Source organism: Gymnogyps californianus, chromosome 10, assembly GCF_018139145.2.
Source record: "Gymnogyps californianus isolate 813 chromosome 10, ASM1813914v2, whole genome shotgun sequence".
NCBI classification, from domain to species: domain Eukaryota; kingdom Metazoa; phylum Chordata; class Aves; order Accipitriformes; family Cathartidae; genus Gymnogyps; species Gymnogyps californianus.
The window spans coordinates 24,655,410-24,668,334 of record NC_059480.1 but is presented as its reverse complement, the minus strand read 5'-3'; the positions used below and the strand labels follow the sequence as shown (position 1 = coordinate 24,668,334).

Below are 12,925 nucleotides of genomic sequence, written 5' to 3'. Positions count from 1 at the left end.
TTGGTTCACAACTTCAAACAAGATTTTGGCCTTGTAGACCTCTGGCTGTTCATTGCACACTGACGATGATGACATAGGTTAGGAACTTCATTGTGGTTTAATTCTAACGTTTTATTACTCATCAAGTTGTATATAGACTTGGCCTGTATACCATGTTTTATTCTACATAAAGCCTTTTCTTTATCTGCTTTTGGCTTATGTTGCTCCTAATAGCAGTCTGATTCATTCATCCTCCTCTTCAGGTTTGTAAGCAAACGCTCTCACAAGCAGAACAGAAATGCTACCTTTGGGTCTGATTGTTGGGTTTTTTTCCTCGTATATCTTAACATATTCGTCAGTTTTTAAGGCAAAACCCCCCCCCTTCCCCAACACAAGTGCACACACATGGAACACTTGAATACGCCAGAGACAGATAGGGCCAAATTTATGGATTTATTGCACTAAAATTCCTGTCACAAAACCGTTTCCATATGGCTCCTCTTCTGCTCGGAGATTTTATATGCTGTGTATAAAGTGTAAGTAAATCCTGCTGTTCAGCTCGCTTCCAACTCATGCTGTGTGCAACGAACACTTGGCCTTCGGTTTTGGCCTCCCCGAGTCCTGCCCTCCGCAGAGACTGCACACGCTGCGCTTCAGCGAGCATCCGCAGCCAGCTCGCCTCTCCTCCGTCTCTCACGGCGTGGCCGCTTTTTGTCCCTGAGATTGTCAGAGTCGGAAAAGGAGAGCGTTAGTGGGGACAGGACATCAGAGACCTTCCTCAGCTGTTCTCCAAGCCTTTTTCCAAACCTCATGTGGCTCCTCCGCTGCCTCTGGCACTCGAGATGTCCTTGGCCAAGCCAGCTGGGAGTGCGGACCCCTGCATAAAACTTTTTAGTGTTTTTTTACGGTGTTACGGTGGGACAGAGGTTGGATCGGCAGGGTCTGAGTGTGGTGATGCCCGGCTGGGTGGGAGTTGTCCCTCGGGTGGTCATGGAGCATTTCAAAGCTTCGTGTGCCGGTTCGCGCTCTGGCTCAGCTCAGCAGCAAAACGAGCAGGCTCGGTCCCCTCGTTGGTGATGCTTTGCCACCGCGCAGGCAGCTGGGGCTGTTCGCTCCCTCGCGTTGTGGGGCTGATGAGGGTCAGCCACCCACCGAAGGCAGCAGTTCGTCACCAGACAGCAATTACTCAACAGTGGAGAAGGGGCAAGGTCAGCTTCGTCCGCAGGTGAGACCTTCTCTGGAGTTCGCGTGTATGTCTGGTTACCTGTGTTTAGGGTGGTGTAAATCAAAATATAGTAGCGCAACCCCCCCAGGAGGACGGCTGTGGTCAGAGGAAGGAGAATCTGTCTCGCAAGGGGAGCTCAGCTGGCAAAATGAAGACCAAATAAGACGCTTTTCTCCCATAAATACCTTAGTGAATAAACACCTGGGAGAGAAAAGTGCTAGTTAAGCCGATGGACAAGATTTTTACAGGAACAAATGAGCATAAAGTGGCCATGAATACATTTGGGTTGGCAATTAGAGAAGTTTTAAGTAGAAAAGGTGGGAGGAGATGAGCCTGGCTGCTTTTAATTCCCAACCAGAAAGGACGGCTGCTGTAGTGCTAGTTTGGATGGAGAAACTACAGCGTCATGAGGGTATTTACTACAGCAGGCGTAGCTGTGCTGCAGGTGTGGAGTCATCCTCGCTGACTCCTTGGGAGCTTGATGCTGCACCTCGTAGCCCTGAAGGGCCGTACAGAAACACCCAAGCCTAGCAGCGTGGTGCAGCCTTCAGCGTGGAGGCAAACCAATGGGATGGAGTGGTGTGGCATCACATGAAGCGGTGAGATAGCTGCTCTGGGAGTGAGACAGGTATGGATGTGGTCAGCAGTGGCCGTGGTACTTGTATAAGAGGAAGGGCTATACGGGATGTGTGCTAGAGTGAATTCTCCATTGGGTTATCCAGGGGTGGCAAGAATAAATATCTTTCTCAAGCCACTTTGAGTTTCCCTTCTGTAAGTCAATGCTGTTTCCACCCCTAACCTTCCCTGCCATGAGAAGGAAATTTTACTCTTTACCACTTTATATTTTCTCCAGTGTAAAGTCATGGTTGCTGTGAGCAAGAAAATTAACTTGATAAGGCCCAATTGTCTTTCTTTAGGTGCTCTAGAGGTCATGGCAGATAGGACTGGAGACCCTCTTCTTTACAACCTTGCAGTGAAGATCCAGAGGGTCCACAGCACATGCAGAGCCCATACTCGCACTTCACCAAGACCATTGCTACCATCCCAGATCAACGCATCACCATGGCTTTTTCAGATGAGGTTCCTGGATGTCCTGGGACATCTAGGAAATGAAACAGTTCCAGTAAATTTTTTGCCATAGTGTTTAACAGCTTGGAATAGAGCTTCGTAGGATGGAGTCTGTTATCTACTAAAATTATTAAATCAAACACTAAGAGCCAAGTGTGTAGGAAAAAGAACACTAATGAGTTATTTTTAGCTTTTCCTGAAACCTGCCTATAACAGGAAGGAACAGATATGTCAGTGCAAAACAAGTCAATCAGTGGTTGCCTTATGTCCTGAAGATCTTTCCTTTACAAACTTTTATCTAGTCTAAGGACTTCCAAGGCTGCTATCTTTATTCAAATTACTATTTTTTTACTAAAATCTACCCTATAATTTGTTGTTTGCTTGTTGTCATGTCACAGAGTATTACAAGTTTTACTCTATGCTGTAATCATTCTCAAATTAAAGCTTTGGATGCTCTCAAAACCTTTGTAATACGCAGGTTTAACAGATGCTGTTTGATAGTGGTTTCATTTAATTTAACCAAATAGAAAAAGAATTGGCAAATAACTCCATATTTCATATCGGCAAGGAACGAGTTCTTGCTTGAAGCTAAATCCTTTGTAGACCGCAAATTGTCGAACTGCAGAGCCAAATTGTCAGCCTTGAAAGCGTCACGTAGGATGAAGTGCTGCTGTCCCTTGGAAACCTATTTGCAACCTATCGTGTTGAAAGTCCAACAGAATATTTCAGTTCTACATCCTGCACAGTGATATTTTTTTTTTTTTTTTTTTTAAATACTTTCAAGTCAAACTCTCAGCCTGCAGACTTGAACGGTTATGTTCTTGAGATAGCAGGAGGTGAAACGAGGGAATTTGAAGGTGTTCTGGGGCAACACGCTCCTTTGCCAAACGGTGGCACAAGATGCCACTGGCTACATAGAAAAGTGAAAATTGGAGGAAATAAAAAAACCCCACCCCATATTTAAATGTATCTTTATAAAATAGAGGTCTCTCTCCCCTATTCCTTTCTCCTGCATAGCTATATATATGTATGTGGTTAGCCACTGGAAGAGCAAAGCAGCAAGGTCTAGAGGAAAACACCTTCAACCCTTCCCCAGGATTACTGAAACCCTGGCTCTGCTGCCAGTGCTGTTGAACTGATGCTGACTTTCTTCCTCGTGCCCTGATAGAAGTTGGCTTGTACAGAGCTTGAGATGGCCAGTGAAGAGATGTTGAGCCGGAGGCGAGTGAGGAATACCGGTCAAATGTCTCAAATCGGACAATAATTAGTAAAATGCTAAAACTGAATTAGAGCTTGAATTGTAAGGAAATGGGCTTAACTTTTAAAAAGCTTTATTTGAAACTAAGCAGAGCTCTAGAGGACACATGTTCAAAGGTGTCCTCCAAATTTGCTTATGTAATGTTATTCACCAGCGTGTTAGTGTAACTAGTACTCCAAACTAAAACCTCAACCTTGGGCAGAATACCAGATTTTGGTATGAAAACTCTGGCTCTTAACTCAAATCAGACCTGTCCAAACAGTCTCGGTAGGTCTATTTTTGTGTGTGCAGAGTTTTTATTTGGGCAAATACATGAGTACGCTTCCAGCAGGTATGTGTTCCTGAAATAAACTCATAAAACACAGTGAAGTCTTTGAGGTGGAGACTTCTGCAGACACTTTATAAATAGTATTTCTAAGTACTTGCCACTTAGAGCAGCTTATCCTTGAAATGGTATGTTATTGTTCAAGAAAAGAAAAAAATCTTGATGTACAACATGAATGGCATATGTTTTTAGACTGAAGGAGGTCTTTGGGAGCTCTTCAGCATTTATTTCCTCTAGAGACCTTTAAATACACATTGTTCCGTGGCGAACTCCACCGTTGTATGTGTTTATGGGTTCACACATATTGGAGTGCTAATTGCTATTGTTTAGAGCAACTCTTGAAATCTGCTCAGTTACAGCAAAATAAGAATAAACTGTACTTTTCTTGTCCTACTTCCAAGGTGTAATACGAGCCCAGTTTCCCGCTGTTTAAAGCATCGTTGCTGCTCTATGAAAAATGCTGTCCAGCAACAGAGAAAATAGCATACAGAAAAACAACGGCTTTACTATACACCAAATTCTGTCAAATATTTTTTCTTTCAGTGTAATCTCTTACAGCTACAGTAATCTTCGTTGTTGGTTGTAACGATGGCAGGTAAGACTATTTTCAGACAAAACCGTGACCTTTAAGTTGACAGTGTGCTCTAATTGGTTTCAGTGATAGACCCCTGCACAAGTGGGAATGGAGGATGCTCACAAATCTGTCAAAATGAGAGAGGAATTGCAAAATGCGAGTGTCATCCAGGGCATTATCTTTCTGCAGACAAAAAGTCCTGTTTAGGTAAGAAACTATGGACTGTTTATTGGGAAGAAAGATATTAATCAGCGCTCTGGCTTACTGAGCTTTGAATGGAAAGGAATACGTTATACAAATATATGTATGCATTTTGAAACAGCGTTTCTCTCTGTGATATTTATGTCAGCCAATAGTCTTGAAGGACCATTTTAGTAACGAAAATTACTCTGTGATCTCTTAAGTCATGCTTTCTAGCAATTGGATTTGTAGATGCTGTAGTGTTATTCTTGTAGGGTCCCTTTAAAATAACGCCCCAGATACAGCTCCTGGAAAATTGGTTCAAGTAACACTCAGAACCAGGTCACTGAAAACCTATTTAGAATTCAAAGGGCTTTTTAGCTGGAGAACTGTTTCCATATTAATAGAGAAACTACTGTGAAGGAAGAAATCATGAAGTGTAAGGTTTCCAAAGAGAGGAGCTTAAAAAGTTGAATTCTAAAATCCTGTATTTAGTCTGGGATTTTCAAAAGGATCTGAAGTATTTCTGACCCGAAATGTGGGGGAATTAGAGATCAAAATACCTGCTTTTCTCTTTCAATATGATGCTTGGAAACTAGATAGTTTATCGGTTTTATGAAGTAAAAAGCACTTGTGGACTTCATGGTGCGCAGATTTTTAACAGCCTTGTCAGGATCAGGGTACATATTCAGACACTAATTTTAAAGTCCTCCTTTTGAAAATTTGGCCAAAATTTTGCCAATATTTAAATAGTGGTCTTATGTATAGAGGGTGCTGGGTGCTTTGCAAAATACTTCCGACCTTGAGTATTGTATGGGGTTTGCGTGGCAAGGTTTTGACAGCAGGGGAGCTACAGAGGTGGCTTCACCCATGTCCGATGGAGCCAATGCCAGCCGGCTCCAAGATGGACCCGCCGCTGGCCAAGGCCGAGCCCATCAGCGATGGTGGTAGTGCCTCTGGGGTAACAGATTTCAGAAGGGGAAAAAGACTGCTGAAAAGAAAACCTGCAGCAGAGAGAGGAGTGAGAAGATGTGAGAGCAACAGCTCTGCAGACACCAAGGTCGGGGAAGAAGGAGGGGGAGGAGGTGCTCCAGGCGCCGGAGCAGAGATTCCCCTGCAGCCTGTGGGGAAGACCATGGTGAGGCAGGCTGTCCCCCGGCAGCCCATGGAGGTCCACGGTGGAGCAGATCTCCACCTGCAGCCCCTGGAGAGAGGACCCCACGCCGGAGCAGGGGGATGCCCCAAGGAGGCTGGGACCCCGTGGGAAGCCCGCGCTGGAGCAGGCTCCTGGCAGGAGCTGTGGCCCCGTGGAGAGAGGAGCCCAGGCTGGAGCAGGTTTGCTGGCAGGGCTTGTGACCCCGTGGAAGGGACCCACGCTGGAGCAGTTCATGAGGAACTGCAGCCCATGGGAAGGACTCACGTTGGAGAAGTTCGTGGAGGACTGTCTCCCGTGGGAGGGACCCCACGCTGGAGCAGGGGAAGAGTGTGAGGAGTCCTCTCCCTGAGGAGGAAGGAGCGGCAGAGACAAAGTGTGATGAACTGACCCAAACCCCCATTCCCCGTCCCCCTGCGCTGCTGGTGGGGAGGAGGTAGAGAAAATCGGGAGTGAAGTTAAGCCCGGGAAGAAGGGAGGGGTGGGGGGAAGGTGTTTTTAAGCTTTGGTTTTATTTCTCATTATCCTACTCTGATTTGACTGGTAATAAAGTAAATTATTTTTTTCCCCAAGTCGAGTCTGTTTTGCCCATGACGATAACTGCTGAGTGATCTCTCCCTGTCCTTATCTCGACCTGTGAGCCTTTCGTTGTATTTTCTCTCCCCTGTCCAGCTGAGGAGGGGAGCGATGGAGCGGCTTTGGTGGGCACCTGGTGTCCAGCCAGGGTCAACCCACCACAAGTATTTTACTCAGTTGCCTGTAAGCCCTTCTGTGAGTAGCATTGCACACCTCAGTGATTCCCCTCTCTTACTGGGATTACTTATGAGTGAGGTTACTGAAAAATCAAAGTATTTTCAAGTAGCGTAGACACTTCACTGATGATTAATAGATGGAAACAGCAGTGGGTTTAAAACTAGGGTCAGCATGTTACTTGTTTTATCTCGGATACACGTTGACAATTCTGTTAATTTATGTATAAACTAAAGCACTAGGTAACTTGCAATGTTATGTATTGGAATAAATTTTCTTCCTGACCTCATGGCAACAGTCTTTTGAATCATTAAGCATCATGTCTTACCATGGATATACAATTATTGTTTTTTCTCCTAGAAATTATTCAATGTCTTTTGCAAAATTCAAGCTGGTATTTGACTCTGGAAACCGAGCTAGGAGACAGAGGGCAACTAAAGTGTCATACTTTAGCTATTAGCTGTATTTACAAGATACAGAGAAACATGTGCAGGATGGTGGCTGTGCTTCAGTTTTCCAGCTTTTTATTTTTGTGTTTGAAAAAGCAGAAAAAGAGAAAAGAACATTTACAGCATTTGCCAACATACTCTACTTGCAAAGAGACAATTAATTACAGAAAAAGGAGAAATAACCCATTTTATTCTAAACAGCAGCTACTCACATGGCTGCTTCAGAGAAGCTGTCATTTATCCTGAAATTTTCATGAGTCGGTGTGTGGTGTTTGCACTGCCTGGGGCCTCTTTTTGCAAGTAGGCTGATTGCATTTGTAAAGCTACTTGTGTTCAAGTACAAAGGGCGATGAGTACGGCACTGGTTACAGCACATACGGAGGAAAAAACCTGTTAGAAGGTGGTTTGCTGTGGTAAAAGGTGAGGAGCTGCACACCAGACTGTTCTCTCCTGTGTGCAAGAGACTGACCCAGGATTGTTGCGATGAATAATCTGTATTTTACAAGTGAAATGTTAGAACAAGAGAAGGAGGAGGAGGTCGGTTAGGGGTTTGCCGCATGTAAGATAATGCCAGTCTTTGCAAGGAGGCTGGTGTTTTCTGCAGCTGTGCTCCACAGGAGCGGTATTTAGTGTAAGCTTTTGTTGGTTTTTTTCCCAATTATTATTCCTTAAAAATATTTTCGTGCTTTTCCACTAAGTTTTTAGGAAGATGGATGCCTTTGGTGACATTTAACTCCACAATACAGACTAGCGAGTGTAAAGCTGAGGAACAGACTGCTTGACAGAGGACTGGGTGAAGAACAGTCTCCCCACCTACAGCTCTTTTTTCTTTTCTTAAAGGTGGGGTGAAACTCCTCTGATTAGAGTAGGTGCCTCCCTGCTGGACTTCTGTAGAAGCAGCTGCAGGATTCAGGGATGTGACAGAGAAGATCTGTCTCCATCGTACCTGCTGAAACCCAGCCACCACTTAATCCAAATCATTTGACATTCAGAAAATAATCAGCTATTTCCTGCTCCATTAATTTAAATATAATGGCATTGAGGACCTAGTGATCATTTTAGGGTACCGGAAGATAGGACTTTCTTCTGAGTTCTTCAGGTGACTACTTTTGCCATTGCTCTTTTTACAGGAATAATAAACAAGTTGCTTTGGCTGATGCTGCAAATATAATGTTTGATATTGTAAATACTCACACTGAGAGGTTCAAGGTCAACGGTCTTTAAAAAAAAAGATTCTTTTGGAGAATAATGTTGTGAATTCAGTGTTCCTGGATTCATCAGATGCTGTCATTTGTAGACTAACATCAGGATGCTCTTTTCAGTGGATGTTCGGAAATACAGCCGTGTACCTGTAGAGCAATATTATTTTTTTATTTTAATATCCAAGTGAATGTCTTTGCCTCTCTCTCTGCTTCATAGACATTGATGAGTGTGCAGAAGGGAGAGCCAGGTGTGCTCATCGTTGTGTGAACACTCTGGGATCCTTCACCTGTGTCTGTAATCCCGGCTTCGAGCTGGGGGCTGATGGAAAGCAGTGCTACCGTAAGTGACGCTTTTTACAGCTATGCATTTCAGGCTATCTTATCTGCAAACTGCTATGCTTCACTTTTAATTCAGTTGGATTAGCACTCCCAGCAAGATAAACGTATGCAAAAGCTCAAGCTTAATACTATTTTCTTCATCTTCTGCTACTGCTGGTTTTGCAGGTTGATACATTCCTAAGCCTGTGTTCACAGACCTTAATTACGGCATTTCAAAGAGCAAATAGCCCTGTTGGTTTATCTTCAGAGTCTGGTGAATTCTATTGCAGAGCTACCAAAATATTGCTATTCTATGAAATGTATTCATTCCTGCCCTTCTCCTCCCATTTTTTTATGTGCTGGATCTGATGCAAAAGAAAACCAACATGATGTTCTGCTCTTGTCTTTATCTGTCTAGGTTTACTTATGTTTCTCCTGAGATTATTGGCACTGTTAAGTAGATGCTTTAAAAAAAAAAAAAAAAAAGGAAAAAAGCAAGATTGCCCATGAAAAAAATATTTGAACAAGTAAAATTTCCCAAACGAAAACGATGCTGAGCCCTGTTGTCTTCCCTCACATACTTACCTCTTGTCAGCGGGGTTTCTTAATCAACGCTACTTTTCGTGAGAAGGGGACTGACTCCCAGCGCCGTTAGTTGATAGGTGATCCCTGGGCTGTCCGTGAGGGCAAATTTAGATTAATAAAGGAGGTGATGTTGGAAGAGTTGGTGTTGTTATGGACCTAACATAAGCTCACTGGAATGCAGACAAAAGCATGACCTGTTTTAGCAAAGAGGTGGGCAAAGATCGTTCAGTCTAATAATACTGTGCAAGAACTTTCAGCAGAATTTCCTTAGGAAAATATGCTGCCTGCCAGAGAATGAATGCTTTCTTTAAGAATGTGTGTGTAAGAAATACTTAATAAGGATGAAAATCGGTTTCAAAGCATTAACATACATTAAAAACAAAAACCAATCATGTGAGAGACATCCTGGAGAATTATGTCATAGGTGATGGGGAACTGTGAGTAGTGCAGTGGTGAAGGAAATGCAATTAATGTGTAGTTATGAAATGATCTGTTATGGGGATAAAAAAGTGGTTTAGACCAGTTAGATTTCATTGTGATTTTCTGATAGTATTTTTTCTCAATGTTCAGCAAATCTCAGGGGATGGTGACTCTCTGTGCCTTATGTACAATATTACAGAGCAAACAATAAAAATAAAAACATTCTGCATGTATTTATGATCAGGATTATCCCAGTGTTTGAGCAATTTACAATCTTTGTTTATTCTTTCATTTCCCCAGTGGCATAGGGAAGAGCTGTTATTCCAGTTTTACTGATGAAGAACTGAGACAAAGTAAATAAAGAAGACAGTGTATAAAGTCAGATTCTGCATTTGATGGCTGGGTTTCCTAAATCGCAGCTTAACACACTGGACAGGAGACTAGATTTCTTCTCCCTGGTGTAAATAATCATACTATGCATGAGATGTAGCCCTCAATATATGTTCTCCTAATTTATACCCTCTTCCAGCTAGACTTGCATTTCTTGTCAGCAGGCAGGTTGCTCCCTGGGGCGCAAAAAGGGATCAGAGCCAGCGACACAGATGTGTCCGTGAGCTGCGGCGGTGGGGGAATGCCGTCCTTCTGTACCAGATCTGATGGCCACCACTCTGAGCTGGGGTGTTTCTGGAAGTATGATGGTTCCTTTAGGGAGGGTGTTTCTCAATTCTCCTACGTAGTATGGGAAATTAATTCCTCTCTAAATAGCTCTGTAACAAGACAATCCAGCTAATTCTTCAAGAGAAACTTTATAACTGACTTTATATTTTCTTTTCATCCTAAAGAAATCATTTAATGAAGTACCTTGGTGGAAATTAGATGGGCAGATGTTCCCTTTCCTCTATGAGGGTTTCCACTGGACCTGGCCAAAATGTTGTGAGGACTGTCCATCGCAACCGAGTGCAGGAGGGTGGGGTGGTCTGTCAGGGTGAAGGGGGCTGGCGACGGCATCGTACCACCACCCTGTCTTAATTGTAGGGGGACAGAGTCTCAGCAGAGGAGCTGCTGTGTGCCCCCTTGAAGGGACGTCCAAGGGTCAAAACCTGCGGATTGTTTTGCTTTGTGGTGAGGTGTCAGGCTCGCCAACAGGACTCTGCTATGAAAATTTTAAGGCATTTGTGTTTGGCGGATGTTTCAGAATCCAACTCTTTCCCATTCGCATACAAAACTAAAAGCTGCTTTTTGGAAAGCATAAGCAGTCTGGGTTGAGATGGACCACCTGGGTTCCTCAGATGGTTCCTTTCCTCCTCTGGGGCAAGGGCAGAACTTGCCATTGTGTTCAAACAAAGCATAAATCTCGGGGAACCTGCGAATGCTCCCGTAGCAGGCAGACTGCTGAAATGGTGAGCCGGCTTCACGTTACTGAAGTCGAGAACATCCACTGTTATGACACAAGGAGACAAATACCCAGAGTTCAGTGACTCCAAAACGTGCTCTTCTCGAGTGTGTGGGAGCTGAGTTTATATTTCCTGCTACAGCAGTCGGCTTATGGATGCTTTTTTACAGAAGGCTTATTCTCCAGTGACTCTCCCCCTCTGCTTGCTTTTTAACATCCTTTTGATTTATTTCTCCGCAAGGCATCGAAATGGAAATTGTTGATAGCTGCCAGGACAACAACGGTGGCTGCTCTCACCACTGCGAGCACACGACTGCGGGGCCGCGCTGCTCCTGCGACGACGGCTATCGCCTCGATTTTGACGGCAAAACGTGCGCAGGTAATTCACGGCGAATGCTGCATCTCTGCTGGAGGAGGTGTGGCTGGTCCCTCTGCAAGGGGGGCCTGCAGGAGAGCTGTCGCTCAAGTAAATACCTTCCTGTCCCCTTCCCTTCTTCTACAAGTTTTAATTAATACTGTCCTCTGGCGCTTCCTCAGCTGCTGCTCCAGCTTGCCGTGCTCTGCGTGTTTGCTGGGATTATTAATTAACGAGGGGAAGGAGTTCTGCCTTCCAAATGGAGGATGACACTTTGGTGCATCACCAGTTGCCGTGGCCGTATCTCATTGTGTCCAGCCCAAGCATCGCTGGCCTGACTTTTTTCCTTCCCTTCCTCAGCCGGTGGCTGGGAAGAGGGTCGGCTCTGCCTGGGAGCGGTAGCACTGCTGTTCTGAAGTGCTTCATGCGCAAATTCCACTTTGTGTTATGGAAGTTGCTGTATTTCCATCAGATTTGCTCAGTGATGAGATTGCACTTCTGGCTGTGAGAAGTCTCACTTAGGAAGTGAAAGCAATAGAGTTAGATTTCTTTTTATTTTGAGAGAAGAGCTTAAAAATTCTGTCATGTTTTAAACGATTTTACAATATGATTTTTTATTGTTGTTGTTGTTTACGGCTTTTGCTATGCAAACTGTATCTGATTCTGGTTTAGGCTTGCTGTCACTATGCCATTAAAATTTTAAAGAATAGCCAAGAAGGGCGGGGGGGAAGCAGGCATCACAGAGCAGTATAGTAAGACATGAGGAGAGGTAGGGAGCAGGAGCTCTGGTGAATGTGAGAGGCATTTACAGACAAGAAGAGTCTTGCAACAAAAAAAGCCAAGTGCAGGAGAGAGGAAGGAGCAGGGGAGGAGGGAAGCACTGAGGTCTGGAAGGGCGGTTGATGCTGGAGCTTAAAAAGCAAAAGAAAAGAAGGTCAGGGAGGCAGATTTGGACCCAGAGCCTCACAGGGGTAGGATGGGTTACGCAGTCTTGTTTGTGTACGGATGAGAGGAGGCAGAGCAGCCTCCTGCCCGCGCCCCAGCTCAGTGACCTGCTGATGGAGATTTCAGAGGGAAGCAGTTACTCTGGACACAGCGAGGGAACTGAGAACACCGGGGAAGGGTTTGGCAAGGCTGAGGACAGGAAAAGCTGCTCTTAACAGCAAAAATCTCCTTTTTGTTGGATGCACATTTCACATTGCTACACAGACAAGGGGCTGTTGCTAGACCCCAGAGCAAGGCATCGTCTGATGTACTGCAGAGGAGCTCGGCTTGTGACATTTCTGGAAAACACTCCGTGTTCAGATAACCTGCATTAATCATTTTCATGCTGACCTCCTCACCTCAATTGATTAATTACATTTTCTTTCTCCTCTTTCTCCTGTCGGTGTTTCCTAATAATGTTGGTACTCCTTCCAAGGTTAATTGAGACACTGACCTTTCTCATCTGCGGCTGCTTGTCTGAGTAACGTTCAAAAGCATTTTGCAGACTCAGCGTTGACAAGGTGGCCCTTGAATGGCCACCGACCTGCTCAGCAGGCTGCAAGAGCTGAGATCAGCTGAGAGCCTGCAGTGAAAAGATAACAGCTCGATTCTGGTATCTAATCACCAGAACAGCGGTGTCAATGATACCAATTTCCAGATGGACACAGGGCAGGATGAGGCAATGGGCAGTTAGTTATCAAAAACTA

General features: G+C 44.5%; 1 protein-coding gene across 1 annotated transcript in view; it reads left to right on the top strand.

Moving 5' to 3' along the window:
- Positions 1-12,925, top strand: part of LOC127020368 (multiple epidermal growth factor-like domains protein 6) — a 205,022-nt gene that overhangs the window by 138,551 nt on the left and 53,546 nt on the right. Inside the window, exons 8-10 of the mRNA XM_050902882.1 lie at positions 4,514-4,636; positions 8,381-8,503; positions 11,121-11,258. Of these exons, the coding sequence (XP_050758839.1) occupies positions 4,514-4,636; positions 8,381-8,503; positions 11,121-11,258 (384 nt within the window). The remainder of the gene's footprint in view (positions 1-4,513; positions 4,637-8,380; positions 8,504-11,120; positions 11,259-12,925) is intronic.